At 42.4% G+C, this 17027-nt stretch overlaps 1 protein-coding gene across 1 annotated transcript in view; it reads left to right on the forward strand.

Annotated features, from left to right (window-relative positions):
- map3k22 (mitogen-activated protein kinase kinase kinase 22) overlaps positions 1 to 17027 on the forward strand; it is a 53583-nt gene that overhangs the window by 21533 nt on the left and 15023 nt on the right. The window contains exons 4-12 of the mRNA XM_060861181.1: positions 1788 to 1906; positions 4207 to 4244; positions 8540 to 8639; positions 9404 to 9520; positions 9806 to 9920; positions 12124 to 12257; positions 12422 to 12495; positions 13734 to 13795; positions 16259 to 16330. Coding sequence (XP_060717164.1) covers positions 1788 to 1906; positions 4207 to 4244; positions 8540 to 8639; positions 9404 to 9520; positions 9806 to 9920; positions 12124 to 12257; positions 12422 to 12495; positions 13734 to 13795; positions 16259 to 16330 — 831 coding nt within the window. The remainder of the gene's footprint in view (positions 1 to 1787; positions 1907 to 4206; positions 4245 to 8539; positions 8640 to 9403; positions 9521 to 9805; positions 9921 to 12123; positions 12258 to 12421; positions 12496 to 13733; positions 13796 to 16258; positions 16331 to 17027) is intronic.

Consider the following 17027-nt stretch of genomic DNA (forward strand, 5'->3'; position numbering starts at 1 on the left):
ATAAGATAAAAAAATCTACATGGGAAATAAAGCTGTTTCCTAGAGATGACTTGTTGATGAGAGGGGTCTTAAAGGAACGTTACAGCTGACCAAAAGTACAGTAACTCAATAGATAGCTATCCAGTAACTCTCTACAACTGTGGTGAAGAGAAAAGCATCTCAGAACGAGCAAATTAACACAGAAGCATTAACGACAGAAGAAGTTCCCGTCAACTAATAACAGGAATCTGAGTGCATAAGTTCATTGCAAGTTGCAGCATAGCCTTGTTTAATAAGTATTATTATTTAATTGTTGTGTGTGTGGGTGCACGGTGGCTTAGTGGTTAGCACGTTTGCCTCACACCTCCCGCCTCCGCCTTGTGTGTGTGGAGTTTGCATGTTCTTCCCGTGCCTCGGGGGTTTCCTCCGGGTACTCCGGTTTCCTCCCCCGGTCCAAAGACATGCATGGTAGGTTGATTGGCATCTCTGGAAAATTGTCCATAGTGTGTGATTGCGTGAGTGAATGAGAGTGTGTGTGTGCCCTGCGATGGGTTGGCACTCCGTCCAGGGTGTATCCTGCCTTGATGCCCAATGACGCCTGAGATAGGCACAGGCTCCCCGTGACCTGAGGTAGTAGAAAATGAATGAGTGAATGAGTGAGTGTTGTGTGTGTTTGGGTTTTTTGGACCGAGGTCACATTTATGGAATTGTGTGTCTGTTTTATTTGACATTTAACGGACAGACAGCAGCTAAAAGCTTACATGAATTCTCATGATCTCGGAGCATAAAGGCTGCTGACTCTGGTGTGGAAACACAGAAGCATTGTTGTAGAAAATTGGCCTATCGAATGGGAAGTGGAAATACTGGTCCTGCTGCTGTTGCATAGACATGCCACAGTTACATATCAGCACCGTTTCTATTTTTAATCCTTATAAAGCAACCAGTTTCCAGGTGGGACTCTGTGGGACATGCTGGAGTCACTATACAGTATGAGGGAGTTCCTCAAATCAAAGTTAACGTTTCAGAGCATTTTGTATTGTTATAGATTTGGGTACGATACTTTATCAGAAAACATTTCTGAGATTTTCTTTTGGAGTATTAAATTTGTACTTCATCAATTCTTGGATTTGAAATTCCATGGATTTGTTTTTAGGTTAAATGTCACGTGCAACACTGAATTTAGAAACCCTGAAACTCTAATTACTTACAGAACTGTGCAAAAAAATGCTAAAAACAAAGACGCCCTCTAAAAAACTTAATTTATAATGTTATCATTCTGATTCGATAATGTAGACATAAAATAAAAATCTATATCAAAGTTTATGTCAAAAAAAAAAAACAGTACTGTACCTTCACTTTTCCTGGAGGGTTCGTATTTATTTATGCTGCTGTTTTCTTATGTTAAAGTGTATCAGATTAATTCATGAAAAAGATGATGGATGGAGAGATGAGTGAGGGGAAGGCTGGATGGATAAATGGAGGGATAGGTGGATGGATGGTTGAAGGCGTGGAAAGATGAATGGGTGTCGGGATGGATTGAGGGATAGCTGGATGGACAGGTGGAGGGAATGTTGGATGGATGGTTGGTGGGATAGATGGAGGAATAGCTGGATGGATGGGTGGGGAGATAGATGGGTAGAGGGATGGATGGCTGGCTAGATGAATGGGTGGAGAGGTGGATGGATAAGTGTGGAGGGATGGCAGAATGGATGGGTGGCGTTACAAATATAGGGATGAATGCATGTTGAGTATTGTTTATTTGGTGCTGACACCGTGTGTGTATATGTGTGTGTATGTGTGTGTTACAGATGACGAGGAAGCTCTTAACTCTATCATGAAGGACCTGGCAGCCTTGCGCTTCTGTTACCCGCTCAGCAGCAGCAGCACCAGCCACAAATCCAAGAGCAGGACGCCGAGCTACAGACAGGTAACTCGTCATTACCTGATGTGTCCACAATGACATACTATACTGTGCACCATACACTTACACTACACACTACTGCCACACATCTACTGTACCATCTAGTGTATGAATTTTTAAAGGGTCATATTGTCTAAAATGGTTACTAACGGATGGTTTTTTTTACTAACGGAAAAATAAGGTGTTTCTTAGTCGATGACATGTGACATCAAACGCATGTAATGTGATGCCGCTAGCTGCAGGACTTCAGGGAGAAAACTTGCTTTTTTTGTTTCCTTCTCATTACTTTCTTTTGTTAGCATTGCACTAATTAGCTGAATTCACAACAATATAGGGAGACTAAAGAGTGTGTGCGTGTGTGTGTGTGTGTCTGTGTGTGTGTGTGTGTGTGTGTGTGCGTGTATGTGTTTTAAGAACCTCTCTCAAGTACTGTTTCATCACTGGTATTTTTGTTGAGCAATCTCTTCACACACAAGGCTGCAAGATAAATGGCTTGCAAAAGCTTGCACACACACACACACACACACACACACACACACGCTCGCACTCTTTGAAGTCCCACAGCGACACAAAGGAATGAAGCAGCATAAATGAGGAAAAAGTTGAAAGTGGCGCTGAACAGAGCAGCATTTCCACACGACTCCAGCACCTTCACAACATCAGACAGGTCAGCCGGGCGTAGAAAACTCCTCTTAACTGCCTTAAATGGAAAAGTCTGTTCCGTGTGAGTGTGACAATACGAACAACACGGATGACACATGCACTGAGTAACATTACCTCAGCGTCTACTTCCTCAGTCAAGAGCCACGAGTCGAATGAACTGCAGCACGGAGACGAGAGACAATACACTGCTTAGGAAATAAAAAGGAACTTAAATCTTTTATCTGATGTTAGAGAGTGTTAGAGTGCAGGAAACATTATTATTATTTAGGTCTAGAGTAGAAATAAAAAAGCAAAATTCTAACTTCTACACGCATCCATTTATTTTCCTTATACCACAGAAATGTTTCATTTGTCTAACATCAAGCTGTGTTTTTTTTATTATCCATTTATAGTTACTCTACCTCTAATCTCTTAAGTAATACACTAGAACGAGCATGTTAGTCAGAACTACAGTCAATTCATCACCTTATGATTTATTAATAGAGAATTCTGATGTAGTTTATCATAGCAGGATCAATTTATGGGGTTAGAACCCTGTACATCGTTTGACCTTTAGATTTTAGCCATTAACTCGTCCTCAGAAAATGGTGTCAATAAAAAGCGGAAATTCTCACTGATGTTGATTGTGTTGGTCTCCACTAGACCCTGCCTCGACCAACACAATATTAGGAAGGTGGTCATAATGTTATGTCTCGTGTATATATATGTTTACATGTTTACATATATAACACTGCACACAGCATTTGTGGGGCAGCTCAAATCATTATAACCCAAATAAGAATTCTGGGATCAGACGTCAGTACTCAAGCTCGCCGGTCCCAGCATCCAGTACCATGTGATATTGCATGCTGTCTGTAAGCCTTCTGTACTGCTTTTTATTCACTTCCTTAAATAGTACTCAGATATTTCTGAGTATCACCCAGTTTGTCCTGAACAGACTCTCAAAGTGTGAAACTTAAACAGGGTCTAACCTTGATTTAGTCAGGGTTTAGTCTTGGTTTAGTCAGGGTTTGGTCAGGGTGTAGTCTTAGTTTAGTCAGGGTTTAGTCTTGGTTTAGTCTTGGTTTAGTCAGGGTTTAGTCCTGGTTTAGTCAGGGTCTAATCTTGGTTTAGTCAGGGTTTAGTCAGGGTTTAGTCCTGGTTTAGTCCTGGTTTAGTCAGGGTCTAATCTTGGTTTAGTCAGGGTTTAGTCCTGGTTTAGTCAGGGTCTAATCTTGGTTTAGTCAGGGTTTAGTCAGGGTTTAGTCTTGGTTTAGTCAGGGTTTAGTCAGGGTTTAGGCCTGCTTTAGTCAGGGTTTGGTCAGGGTGTAGTCTTAGTTTAGTCATGGTTTAGTCAGGGTTTAGTCCTGGTTTAGTCAGGGTCTAATCTTGGTTTAGTCAGGGTTTAGTCAGGGTTTAGTCTTGGTTTAGTCAGGGTTTAGTTAGGGTTTAGTCTTGGTTTATTCAGGGTTTAGTCAGGGTTTAGTTAGGGTTTAGTCTTGGATTAGTCAGGGTTTAGTCAGAGATTAGTCTTGGATTAGATCAACAATAACTCGGGATTAAGAGCTATGCTAAGCGCTTGTTTTATTATAACAGTTATAAATCATTCTTTGTGGACTGTTTACTTATTTTCCTCATTCTCTCATTTTTGTTGCTGTTTTCAGGATTTGCGCGTAAAGCTGGAGCATGAGCGGGAGAAACGGTGAGTCAGAGCCCATTTGTTTCTTTCCACACATCCTCACCAGGCAGGCACTGGCTTTTCCGGACTACGGGGGGGGGAAATATGAGGGGGGAAAACTGAAGTTGGGCCAAAATAAATGTTCCTAGAGCGCTTTTGACATTTAGCTTTTTCTTTGTGTTTTTACCAAACCAGCCCAGTTTAGGGGAAGACGGAGCCAATATTTGAGCTCAGTGACACATCCCAGATTAATACACACAGGCCTGTAGTTCGCCCACACACAGCCGGTCTCACTTTCTCCCATTCGAGAAACGATGCCAAGCACAGAAACTGCACGGTACAGAAAAGTAAAAAAAAAACCCCCCCCGGGGCTCATGTTGTAATAAAGCCACATCATACACCAAAGTTTGGACAAATTTGTGTCTCGAAATAAACGTCCTCGATTTGAGAAAATTGGACTGTGGATCAGACGCTTTAGGATGAATGCATGCTGGGAAAATATCTGCTGTAGTCTGAAAGATTCCCAGAAGCCTGAGCTTTCTCTCTGTTGGAGCCTTTGAGATAACACACACACACACACACACATTCATGCATGGTACAGCTAACACTCTAATTGGTAAAAGTGTTTGTCTTGACGTTGATGCTCTTTTGTGGAACAGCCAATTAGAGAAAGATGTATAATCTCCTCCGTATACGGATTTACGAATGGATAGAGATCGTGCTGAATAGATGGTGCTGTCTAGAATTATTGGCACCCTTTATAGAATTAAACAGTGTAGTGCTTCTTTGCTAGTGCTTGAGATTTAAAACTCTGACGGTTATAAGGACAGAATCTAAACCAGTGAAACCAGTCGGCTCAGACGTCATTTTTTCCCCCTTTGTGCCGGCGTGACTAGGCAAATGCAGCTAACAGGTAAAAGAAGCTGATCTCACTCATAATCCATAATCCACTCATAATCCTCCAGTTCTTCCTACAGATTAGTTGACGAGTGATGGTTTTTGGTGTAGTTAGGCTCTGCCTCGCTAAAGTCTGGCCTGAGTAGAGTATTGAACCAAGAAACTAGAATCTAGGAATCTAAGAATCCAGGAAACTCTTTAGCTCCAAAAGTATTGGTACATTTAGAAAATATATCAAATGTCTTCGCTTTTAGATGGAGCACCTCTCTATACATACAGTATGTACAGTAATAGAAGGAAATGAAACAGGAGACGGTAAAAAGAAGAGAATGTAAAAAAGAAAGCAGAAGAAAAAAATGTAAATAGATAGAGAATAAAGAACAAAAAAAAAACGATCCAAAACGTGGGAAAGATTGTAGACAGAAAAAAATTCTGCCTTTCCAGGATACTTTACCCTAACACTTGGCACTGTGGAGGGCTTAGTCAGTGTTCTGGAAAGATCCACTGTTTAAGACGTTACTGTGACAATAGCACTCTGTTATCCAGGCTAACCTCATCAATAGACTCTGCTGGTGTCAGCTCTGCAATCCAAGTGCCCTAATTGGAGCCACTCGAAGGTTTTTTTTTCCTCCGTAAGCGACAGGAGCACTGGGACAGGAAGGAGGCGAGCGCCCTCTCCGTGCCAGCTTCTGCTTATCTAAACGCATTGAGGAAGGAACGCCATCTTGTTCCGTATATCCTCTCGTCTCTCTCCGTGCCATATTTTCCCCAGTGCTCTGTTTCCGGTCGCAACTTCTGCTATGTCTTTTTCTGGACTTCAGAAAGATTCGTTTGTATCACATTAATAACCTCACAAGAAGCGGAAGTGCAGAGACTAACATCTAAGAAAAACTTCACCGGACAGCTACCAGGGCAGTGATTGCCCAGAATTCCTCTTGTCCCTGAGTGCAATCCACAGCCATTAAGGTGGAGATTAAGAAACTTTTCTTGATCTCTGAGTTGCGATCAGTAAACAGTGGCTAATTTGGCTACAGTGTTTTGAGGGACGTCCCATGTGGGAGGTTTGGGGTTATTTAAAAAGCAGCAGATAGCAGGAGATGCTGAAGGATTGTGGGATATGTTGAACAAAGCAGAGATGAACTTTAGTGGTGCACAGGAAACGTGCTGCTGCCAACACTGCTTGGCTGCTTTTTTCTTCCTTTCAGGAAGTTCTATCTGCCTTTGTGTGAGCTCCGATGTGAGGAACGCTGGTGTTGAAACAGAGCTCCGTTCCAAACGGTTGTGCCAAATGCACTTACAATTGTTTTACATTTATGTTTTTATCTGAAGTAGCAAATAAGTGAAGCAGAATCCAGTGCAAGAATAGAGCTGAGCGGTTAGAGGTCAAGGGACTTGCTGGCTGTGTTGGGATTTGAACTCATGGTATTCTGGCTACTTAGAGCAGGACTTTAACGGCTGAGCAAACACTTCTCTAATGGAGGATCTCAGCTTTGTCCTTAAACCAGTCTATCATCAGATCAGCAGTTAGTAAAAGCCTTTTTTTGTCACAGGTACATTACAGCACAATGAAATTCTTTCTTTCTATATCACAACTTCGGATGTTGGGGACAGAGCTCAGGGTCAGCCATGATACATCACCCCTGGAACAGTAAGGGTTAAAGGCCTTGCTCAAGGGCACAACAGTGGCAGCTTGGCAGTGCTGGGGCTTGAACCTGATCTTCCGATCAACAACCCAGTGCCTTAACCGCTTAAGCCACCACTGCCCCTAAGATTTGTTACACCACTGTGCCATTTTATTCTCAAATCTGATTGGTCAGAAGAGCTTCACCCGCAAGGATTTATAACATTAGTGCACTTTGGTAACAGCTAATTCATGTGATATGATAGCTATATGACAAAGCTTTCAGGAAGGAGTCTCCAGTGTCATTAAGAGTCACAGGAAAAGCTGAAAACACTAAACGCTGAAAGTTTTCCAACACGGACAAATCTTGGTAACTTGACAAGCTGTGCTTTTTTATTAACTTCAAGAGAAAGCAACAGGGAGACCGGTGCCTCTTTTATACACTCGTTATACACAACATTAAGGGGTTTTTTACACCTGGTCACTTCATGCGTTTTCTGTGATCCGATAGCTATCCGATGGTAAAAAGACCAGGTCTAAATGCCCTCCGAAACGTTTTCGAGACGGATATAAATCTGATCGCTCAAACCCCTTCAGGAGGTGGTCTGGGATGCATTTCAGATGAAACTGGACAGGTGTAAATGAATGTGGTTGTTCAAGCCACATACGTCAGCGCTAAACTCCTCCCAAACGGAAGTACGTCACTCATAAGTGACTCACGAGTCGTGCATCGCGTCAGAAACAAATATGTTTTCCCATCAGCGCAGCGATCTTTCACCCAGGTGTCTCGTTGGGTCTTAAAATGCACTGCTGCCGCCAGCGAAAATGCAGGAAACAGTAAATGCTGTTTTTTGTAGCAACCGCAGACACCAAAGCGCGTTCCATTTCAATTACCCCGGAAATGAGGTAAAATATATTTGCATTTTGGGCGGGAGTAGAAAGAGCGGATTGATATCCGATTCGCCGAGACGCATTTACTGTATGTGGAAAAACACATGAAGTGACCAGGTGTAAAAAGGCCCTAAATGTAACTATTGTATAAAGGAATTAAGGACGAGTCTTTCTAAACAGGTCTAAAGGAAAATAGGCATATTTGGTTATGCTGCACGTCAGGTCCCGTGTTTCTTTATCTTTAAATTGATATATAATGATTTGACTCTCGCACCAGGTGACTTTACTCTTGAGTATTAGGTGTTTTTCAGTCTGAGCCTAATTAAGATCATTTTAATTTTAGATTGGTCTCTTTTTTGAAACATTAACAGAATGTTTAGGGATTTTTTTTTAAATACATTTTTTTTATTAAAAATTCTATTTATTTATTATTTATTTATTTGATATATTTTTGTTTCTGTGAGTTTTATTTAAACTTGCATATGTGTAATGGTTAAATTATTCCAGTAGTTTAAATGTCTGTTGAATTTTACATTATGTTTACTTTCGTGAACTAATAATCATTCCAAAAAAATGTTAAAAATCGTAAGCCTTGATAAATTGTTATCGGAAAATAAATCACTTTGGGTAGGAAAGAGTAACGTCGCTTCGCATCAAGACTGATCTCGCCACCATGGTGCCGATTATTTCCCTTTAATTGTGCATTAGCACCGTTTAAATCCTTACATATTGATTTAATACATGGATATTTTCCTTACGTCACACCATAAACACTAACCACAAAATACATGTGTGTCATAGTATTAGTAGTAGTCCATGGTTATTATGTGTAAGTACTCTGACATCAGTAGGTTTACTTCAGTTTAGTTTTATCTGTGTTTTATCTGTGTTTCTTGTTGGTCTCCTTTAGGATTATTCCCTTCCAGAGGCCGCTGAAGTTTAGAGAGCTTCTGCAGAAAGTCACAGAGGCTTTTGGTCAGCATATGGACCTTTACTACACTGACAGAGAGGTAAAAAAAAACAAACAAACAAACAAAAACGCTTGAGTGAATACAGAAACGCTAAGCACTTAGTGTGTATGAGTTCCTTTTATATTATTAGCACACATTAAAAGGAAAAATAAATCAAATTTACTTTAATATAAGACAGTTTAGCTGAACTAAACCATGTCAGATACTTCAGTTAATCCACAATGCTAACACAGCTAGCTAAAGTTTTCGATGGTTAGCTTACATAGCGACATGCTCAAGCTAGCACCAGGAGCGCTCATAACTGTCAACTTTTTAGCTAATTATTTCTCTCAGATGTCTGCTCAAGTCTGTGACTTTAGTAATTGAAGCAAAAAAAGAAATGTATGTTTAGAACTTTTTGACAGGACATTGTGTTTTTAAGCTTGTTATTCTTGATATAAATTCAACAGTAGCAGTGACTACATTAGCTCTAGATTTAATTAAGCATTTAGCATGCTCATTTCTGCTAAATGCTAACACGTTAATGCTGTCTAATCCTTGAGATAGCGTGCACTGATGGAGTTAGTTTTGCGGAAGTTAGTTTTGTGTATCAGCTACTTTGTGGTTTAGAATATTTAACTAACAAATAGTTTGTGAGTTTCACTTGGACTCAGAACGAACAGGTTTTTTAAGTTAAACAATTAAATCCAAACAGATTACTGAATTAATGGAACGTAAACAATTGGCTTGTTTGTCACAGAAGTGTGTGCGTGTGTGTGTGTGTGTGTGTGTGTGTGTGTGTGTGTGTGTGTGTATGTTTACAGACACTCGTAGCTCTAAAATGTCAGGAGGATTTGGACCGAGCTGTATCGTGTTTGAGCTCCGGCTCTGGAGCAAAGAGTGTGCTGAGAGTTGTTCTGAAAACTCCTGCGAACAACCATGTGAGTGTGGAGACACACACACACACACACACACACACACACACACACACACACACACAAACCTATACCTCATCACATATACAGGACTCTCATGCTCCACTCTCCCTGTATGTATCTCTCTCTCTCTCAATCTCTCTCTCTTTCTTTCTCTCTCTCTCTCTCTGTTTCTCTCTCTGTCTCTCTCTCTCTCTGTCTGTCTATCTCTGTGTATGTCTGTCTGTTTCTCTCTCTCTCTCTCTCTCTCTCTCTCTCTCTCTCTCTCTGTATCTCTCTCTCTCTCTCTAGTTCCTGCAGGTGAACAGCAGAGATAAGCAGAGTGAGATGAGGTCGTCTCGGTCTCTAGGAGACCTGAAAGGTTCTTTGCTTAAAGGATCCGAACGAGTGCGCAAACACTCCACAGGTAACACACACACGCGCACACACACACACACACACACACACACACACACACACTCACACACAGGTTTTTTTGCCATCACTCAACAGGTTTATCGCCCTCAGCACACTGTAAATGGAGAGATAGAAAGCACTGATTTGCCATTCGCGCTGGTTTGAATCTATCAGTGCCGCTTTGACGTAATGCGAACGCAAATACAAGTGGATTAGTGACGGGAGATATTGCCGTATTTGACTAATCCGTGGTGCTTTGGAATATGAGGACAGTGTAAATCAGACATTGTACCTAATAACTGACTGAATGAATCATTTGTAATTGCCCTTCTAAAAAAAAAAATTAACCACTCTTTTCTTTTGCCAGCATTTTTAGCACAATACCTGATATTCAGGATTATAAGATTTGCGAGCGCTTGATTTGAACATGACTCAAATTACCCTAACAATTAATAGGCTGATTTTTTTTCAGTGTTTCAGACGTGCCTGAGTGTATTTGTGTTTTATTTCATGAATTCTCTCCCATTTAAACAGCGTCGTCTTCTAAATTTGGAACATATTTTTACATTTTACATCTAGACATGTAATGAAACCTGGAATGTGATCGGACAAGTTGGTAGAGTTTGTGTGTGTGTGTGTGTGTGTGTGTGTGTGGGGGGGGGGGGGGGAAGGAGAGAATAAAGTAGACTTGACTAGAAGGTTAAAGTTGTTGGATTAGTGATTGCAAGGTTCTGAGTTTAAATCCCAGGTTCACCAAGCCACCACCGCTGGGCCCCTGATCAAGGCCCTTAAGCCCCAGTTGCTCACTTGTATAAAATGTAAGTCTCGGTTGGATAAGTAAATGTAACTAAAGAAGTAGACAGAGCGATCAAAGCGACCTCCAATGATCAGCTCACTCCTTTCCCTATCTTTATACCTGAGTTTGAAGAAGATAAAGTTTTCTGAGTCTTCTTCTCCTTCACTTTTCCATCTCTATTTTTTCTCCTTATCTCTCATCTTATCCATCATTACGCCTGAAAAAATGAGCAACAGAAGACAAAGAAGCCGTATGTGATCCTGAAGACCGTATCCTTCTCTGAGAGCCGAACGGTTTTATAGTCTGTCAGAAATCTCCAGGTGATGAACATTGATGGACGTTCTCATGGACAGGTTTCAGCTCAGGGACACGAACGCTGCTTCAGAGGAATCGTCGTTGATTGTTGTCCTGAAGTGGTTTATTTTCTGGTGTTTCTTTAATATTAATGTAGAAGAGTGGACAGTGATTGTGCTGCTAATTGGGGTGAAAGGTGACACCGTCTTAAACACATATGACTCATTTGTTCCATTTCTACACTTCTTAACAGTTGCTCTCAATGAAAACATGTCCCCCGTGACCCTTTTTCATTTCCCTCTCTGTCTCCTTGCCCTCGTCTGCTCTCATCCTGTCGTCTCGGTGTTCCGGTGTCTGCCTCGTTATCTCGTTATCTCTGTCCTGAAGCAAGCCTCGTTCCACCTCTTCACCTCTTTTTTCCCTCTCACTGGACTCAATGTTAGTTCATCACTAGTTTCTTATTATTAAGCTCTTACATGTAGAATGATGACGTCATCTCTATTCACTCTTTCCTCTCTCTCTCTCTCTCTCTCTCTCTCTCTCACACACACACACACACACACACACACACACACTGCTTAGTCTTTATATATTATATGCTGTTTTTCTTTTTCCCCATTTCTTTCTTTCTTTCTTTCTTTCTTTCTTTCTTTCTTTCTTTCTTTCTTTCTTTCTTTCTTTCTTTCTTTCAGCTCTACTTATTCCTTAAGCTGATATTTCAGACCTTTTCTTGTTCCTTTCTGACGTGTTGCTTTGTCTCAGGTCAGAGCCCTCTGCTGCTCATGAGGTGAATTACACTTCCAATAAAACTACAATTCAAATAGAACTGAATCAACCAGCGTACAAATTCACCCCTTAACTGCCTTAATGCGACTTAAGGCTTTATGCGGCTTTCGTTTCTGGCCCGGAAAAATGTAAAAAAGTCAGATCTGTTCCATGACAATCCTGTCAGACATACAGTTCACATTTATCTCAGAATTGTTGTGATGAAATCTTTGATCCACTTTTAAACATCGCACACTGCAGCTTTAAAAATTTTTTGGTGTAAATCTTTAATGTCATGCTCATAAACAAACCTATTCATTGGAACATATATAAGGACGTTCTGTATGGTGTTCTCTAGGCTCTCTGCACACAGGGAGGAGTTCCCCGCCGCCGGGCAGCGTGCCCGAGGAGCAGCAGCAGATTGCACGTCAGGGCTCCTACACCAGCATCCACAGCGAGGGAGAGTTCATCCCCGAGACGCCAGGTCCCAACGTAAGCACCTGGATTAAAGCACACATCTGCTGCTGTTCACTTCAGCAGAGCGATATTCTGATTATTCAAGCTCCGGAGAGTTCTCCAGCGCTTTTGGAGAACCTGCAAAGGAGCCGCATTTATCTGTTGCATGCATTTAATTCATGAAGCTCTGTTTCCTGCAGGTCATGGACCCTTTTGGAAGTGCGGAGGGTTCGCTCTCCAGCAGCTGCCAGTCCCTGGACCAGGCTCTGGACAGGTGAGAAGAATCTTCTGTGTTGTTCACACTGCATATGTGTGTGTGTGTGTGTGTGCCTGCGTGTGTGTGTGTGCGAGCGTGCATGTGTGTGTATCGAACGCGGCTCTGTGCAGAGGGAATGAATCAGGATAAGCTGCAGAGGCCGGACAGGAAGTTGCTAAAAGTTGCCGTGGTGACGGCAGCCTTATCTGAATGCCTCAGTTCCGGTGCTGCCTCTGTTCAGAGAAAAAGAACAGAGAGAGAAAGAAAGAGAGAGAGACACACAGGGAGTGGGAGAAAGTATAGAGGGAAGTGAATGTGTAAGCAATGTTACTCTTAAATGAAATGAAAGCAATCCAGCAAATAGTGTAGTACAGACTGAGAAACTGACAGAGAAAGAGAGAGAGAGAGAAAGAGAGAGAGAGAGAGAGAGAGAGAGAGAGAGAGAAACGGTGCTACCTGCATAAGCCTTATCTGGCCTCTGACTTGCTGAACAATGTCAGGAAACGAGTGCATGGAAATTTCTTCCCTCTCTCCGTGTGTGTGTGTGTGTGTGTGTGTGTGTGTGTGTGTGCATGTGTGTGTGTGTGTGCTATCCCGGGCCTTGTCGCGTGCACCGCTGACGTCATCAGCCTGGAGGCAATAACACAGAACTGAACAATCCACACTGCAAATTCTGACCTTCTGCTCTGACCTTTTCTTACGGTCCGTTTTAAAAAGCGACCTGCGATCAGTTGAGACAAAAAACACGTGAAACAGTCTGAGAGACGACAACAAACGAAGTCAGGAGAAATAGCAGTGAGAAATAAATACATATAGAACTCTAACTCATCACAGCCGAACCGTTTAATACAGATCGCCTTTAAGACAAAGCACTTAAGTTTATTCTCAGGATCTGGGAGCATTATTAAGAAGATTAAAACCTCAGACAGAACCAGACTGAAAGGTCTGCAGTTAGTCAGTGACTGAGGCAGTATAAGGCTTTAATGAAGTTTAGGGGCTTGTGTGGGGTAGAAGTGTGGGGCAGTTCCTGCAGACTGGGGGTCAGGTGCTTAGTCGATGTCCTACAGAGGAGAAGAAACAGTCAGTGAGCCACAGGGAAGGTGAAACAGGAAGTGAGCAGGAAGTGAGCAGGTAATGTGAGCTGTGAACAAGAGGACCATGACAGCTGGGGATGTGACTGTAGTTTATTATGATTTTATAAACTGCTTGTTTATCTTGTTTATGTTTATCTTTTGTCTATTCTTTTCCTTTCCAAGTCCTCCGTTCTCCCAGAACAACCGCGACAACAATTACTTGAACCTCAGCTACGACTATAAAGGTGAGTTATGTTACAGACGTGAGCACTAATGACGGCCATGTTCACTTTTTCCCGTATTCTCTTAGTTCATCTCTTCTGTTTGGTTTATATATTCTGTTATTTTCATTCTTTATCCATTACTACAGTTTACTCATCTTTTCTTGTTCTCTTCTCTTTTAACTCCCCCACTTGTCATTCTTCTCTCCTCTCCTCTTCTCTTCTCTCCTCTTCTGTTCTCTTCTCTCCTCTCCTCTCCTCTTTTCTCTCCTCCTCTTCTCTCCTCTTCTCTTCTCTTCCCTTTCTCCTCTTCTCTTCCCTTTCTCCTCTTCTCTCCTCTTCTCTCCTCTTCTCTTCTCTTCCCTTTCTCCTCTTCTCTTCTCTTCTCTTCTCTCCTCTCCTCTCCTCTCCTCTTTTCTCTCCTCCTCTTCTCTTCTCTCCTCTTCTCTTCCCTTTCTCCTCTTCTCTTCTCTCCTCTCCTCTTCTCTCCTCTTCTCTTCTCTTCCCTTTCTCCTCTTCTCTTCCCTTTCTCCTCTTCTCTCCTCTTCTCTCCTCTTCTCTTCTCTTCCCTTTCTCCTCTTCTCTTCTCTTCTCTTCTCTTCTCTTCTCTTCTCTTCTCTTCTCTTCTCTTCCCTTTCTCCTCTTCTCTTCTCTCCTCTTCTCTTCCCTTTCTCCTCTTCTCTTCTCTTCTCTTCTCTTCTCTTCTCTTCTCTCCTCTTCTCTTCTCTCCTCTTCTGTTCTCTCCTCTCCTCTTTTCTCTCCTCCTCTTCTCTCTTCTCTCTTCCTCTTCTCTTCTCTTCCCTTTCTCCTCTTCTCTTCTCTTCTCTTCTCTTCTCTTCTCTTCTCTTCTCTCCTCTTCTGTTCTCTTCTCTCCTCTCCTCTTTTCTCCTCTCCTCTTCTCTTCCCTTTCTCCTCTTCTCTTCCCTTTCTCCTCTTCTCTCCTCTTCTCTCCTCTTCTCTTCTCTTCCCTTTCTCCTCTTCTCTTCTCTTCTCTTCTCTTCTCTTCTCTTCTCTTCTCTCCTCTTCTCTTCTCTTCCCTTTCTCCTCTTCTCTTCTCTCCTCTTCTCTTCCCTTTCTCCTCTTCTCTTCTCTTCTCTTCTCTTCTCTTCTCTTCTCTTCTCTCCTCTTCTCTTCTCTCCTCTTTTCTCTCCTCCTCTTCTCTCTTCCTCTTCTCTTCTCTCCTCTTCTCTTCTCTTCCCTTTCTCCTCTCCTCTTCTGTTCTCTTCTCTCCTCTCCTCTCCTCTCCTCTTTTCTCCTCTCCTCTTCTCTTCCCTTTCTCCTCTTCTCTTCTCTTCTCTTCTGTCAGCATGCTTCTCATTTCCTTCTCTTTGTTATTACTCTCGAACAGTGATTATACAGACCAGGCCTCCTAGATTAAAAGACCCCCCCCAAACATAGGGAGGCCTGTGTGTGTCTCACACACACACACACACACACACACACACACACACACACACACACGCATGCACGCACACACAAGGACTGCTATTTCAATTCAACTAGTCTATGACATGCATACTGCTGGTCTATTTGAGAGAGAATGTGACCATTACACACACACACACACACACACACATTTACAGTTAGTCTCTGGGGTTTCAGTGAGCATATCTCCATAGAGGCAGGCTGATTTGTTTATTTTGCCTTATGAGTCGATTTTTCCTCTCCTTTCTCTGGTCTGAATGCACACACGGGCGCGTTGCTGTGGGAGACGCCGCTGAAAACACACTCTCCATACACTCGCCAGCTGCTTTCAATTGCTCCGAACCCAGAGCTAAAGCCGGCACTGTGGTCACACACAGACATACACTTTTCTGCTCTCTCTCTCTCTCGCTCTCTGTCCTTCTATCTTCTCTCTCTGTCATGTACAACAGAGTGACGCTTTTTCACACGGACAGGTTTGGCATGTGTCAGAAAATGTGTTGCTTGTTTGTCGTAGGCGTTTTTTTGGGCAAAGACGAGTAGAGAGTTATTTGTTGTGTGCTCAGGACAAGAATTGCAACCAGAACAAGCTGTTCATGTGAAAAAAATATTCCAACTGTTTTACGATTAGGGCATTAAATCCTGAGGACACAGGATCAAACAATAAATGAAAAAGTCCCTCTTCTTCTTTGGAAACTCACACAAAGCTGACTGGAGCTAACTTAACTAACGCCCAAGGATTTCGGATTTAATCAAAGCTAGCTGTAGTGATGTCATTAGGGACACGCTGACAGTGTGACAAGCCGAGACTAAGTAGCTATCTCTATGGATTTGTGCAACGTTTGTTTGTACGTTTGTTTAACGTAAACGTGAATGACTAAAGCTCCGCCCCTGACTCTCTTCAATTGGCTGAGTCACAGACACAAGAATATTTCGAATCTGATAAAGCTTTGTCTTAATAATTTTGGATGGTGTGTTAGAACAGTCTGTGTGTAGCTGCAGTTTGTGCGCTTTTAAGTTTTCTGTGCATTAGCTGAGCTCTGTGTCTCACTGCTCCCCCTGCAGGCCGACACGGGAAGCACGGGACTTTCCCACGGCAGTTCCACTTAACCAATCGCAGCAAGGACTACAGTGACGGTAAGCTACTTAAAGCATACACTTTAGACGGAATTCTCCATTCTGATTAAATATCCATAATATCAGCTCTGACAAGACAAATCGGGTTTAGGTTGATGTGTTTGTTCTGAAACATCATGGTTGCTATGGTAACACTGTACACATGAACTTGTACATACACTCCACATAAACAGATTCACGGCTTTACTTTTACGTATCGGCTGCTTTCACTGCATTAGAACTCTGAAACTCTTCAAGTCGTGTGTGTGTGTGTGTGAGAGAGAGAAAGGGAGGGAGAGAGAGAGAGAGAGAGAGAGAGAGAGAGAGAGAGATTATGTGTACGTTACAAAACAGTTACATGATAATCTTTGAGCATGAATGCGCTCAGTCTTCTTCATGTAAGCCCTGTGTGTGTGTGTGTGTTTGTGTGTGTGAGTGTGTTATGCTCTCTTAGTACATAACCTTGGCCAGCACTGATATGTGTTTCCCCTGAGGATAACACACCGTGTGTATCAAAACAGCGGTGTGTGTGTTCCTGATTTGTGTTTCCCCTGACTGTATCAAAACACAAGCCAAGAGCTGCTTCCTGTGTAAGGGACATGCTGGGGGAAGGGGGAGGGTGGCCAGAGACAGAGATGGAGAGGAAGGAAAATCAGAGCTCCAAGAGCAGAAAATATAGTGTTAGACAGTGTGCTGATAGATACTGAGGCCACGCCTC

This window comes from Tachysurus vachellii, chromosome 25 (genome assembly GCF_030014155.1).
Source record: "Tachysurus vachellii isolate PV-2020 chromosome 25, HZAU_Pvac_v1, whole genome shotgun sequence".
NCBI lineage: Eukaryota > Metazoa > Chordata > Actinopteri > Siluriformes > Bagridae > Tachysurus > Tachysurus vachellii.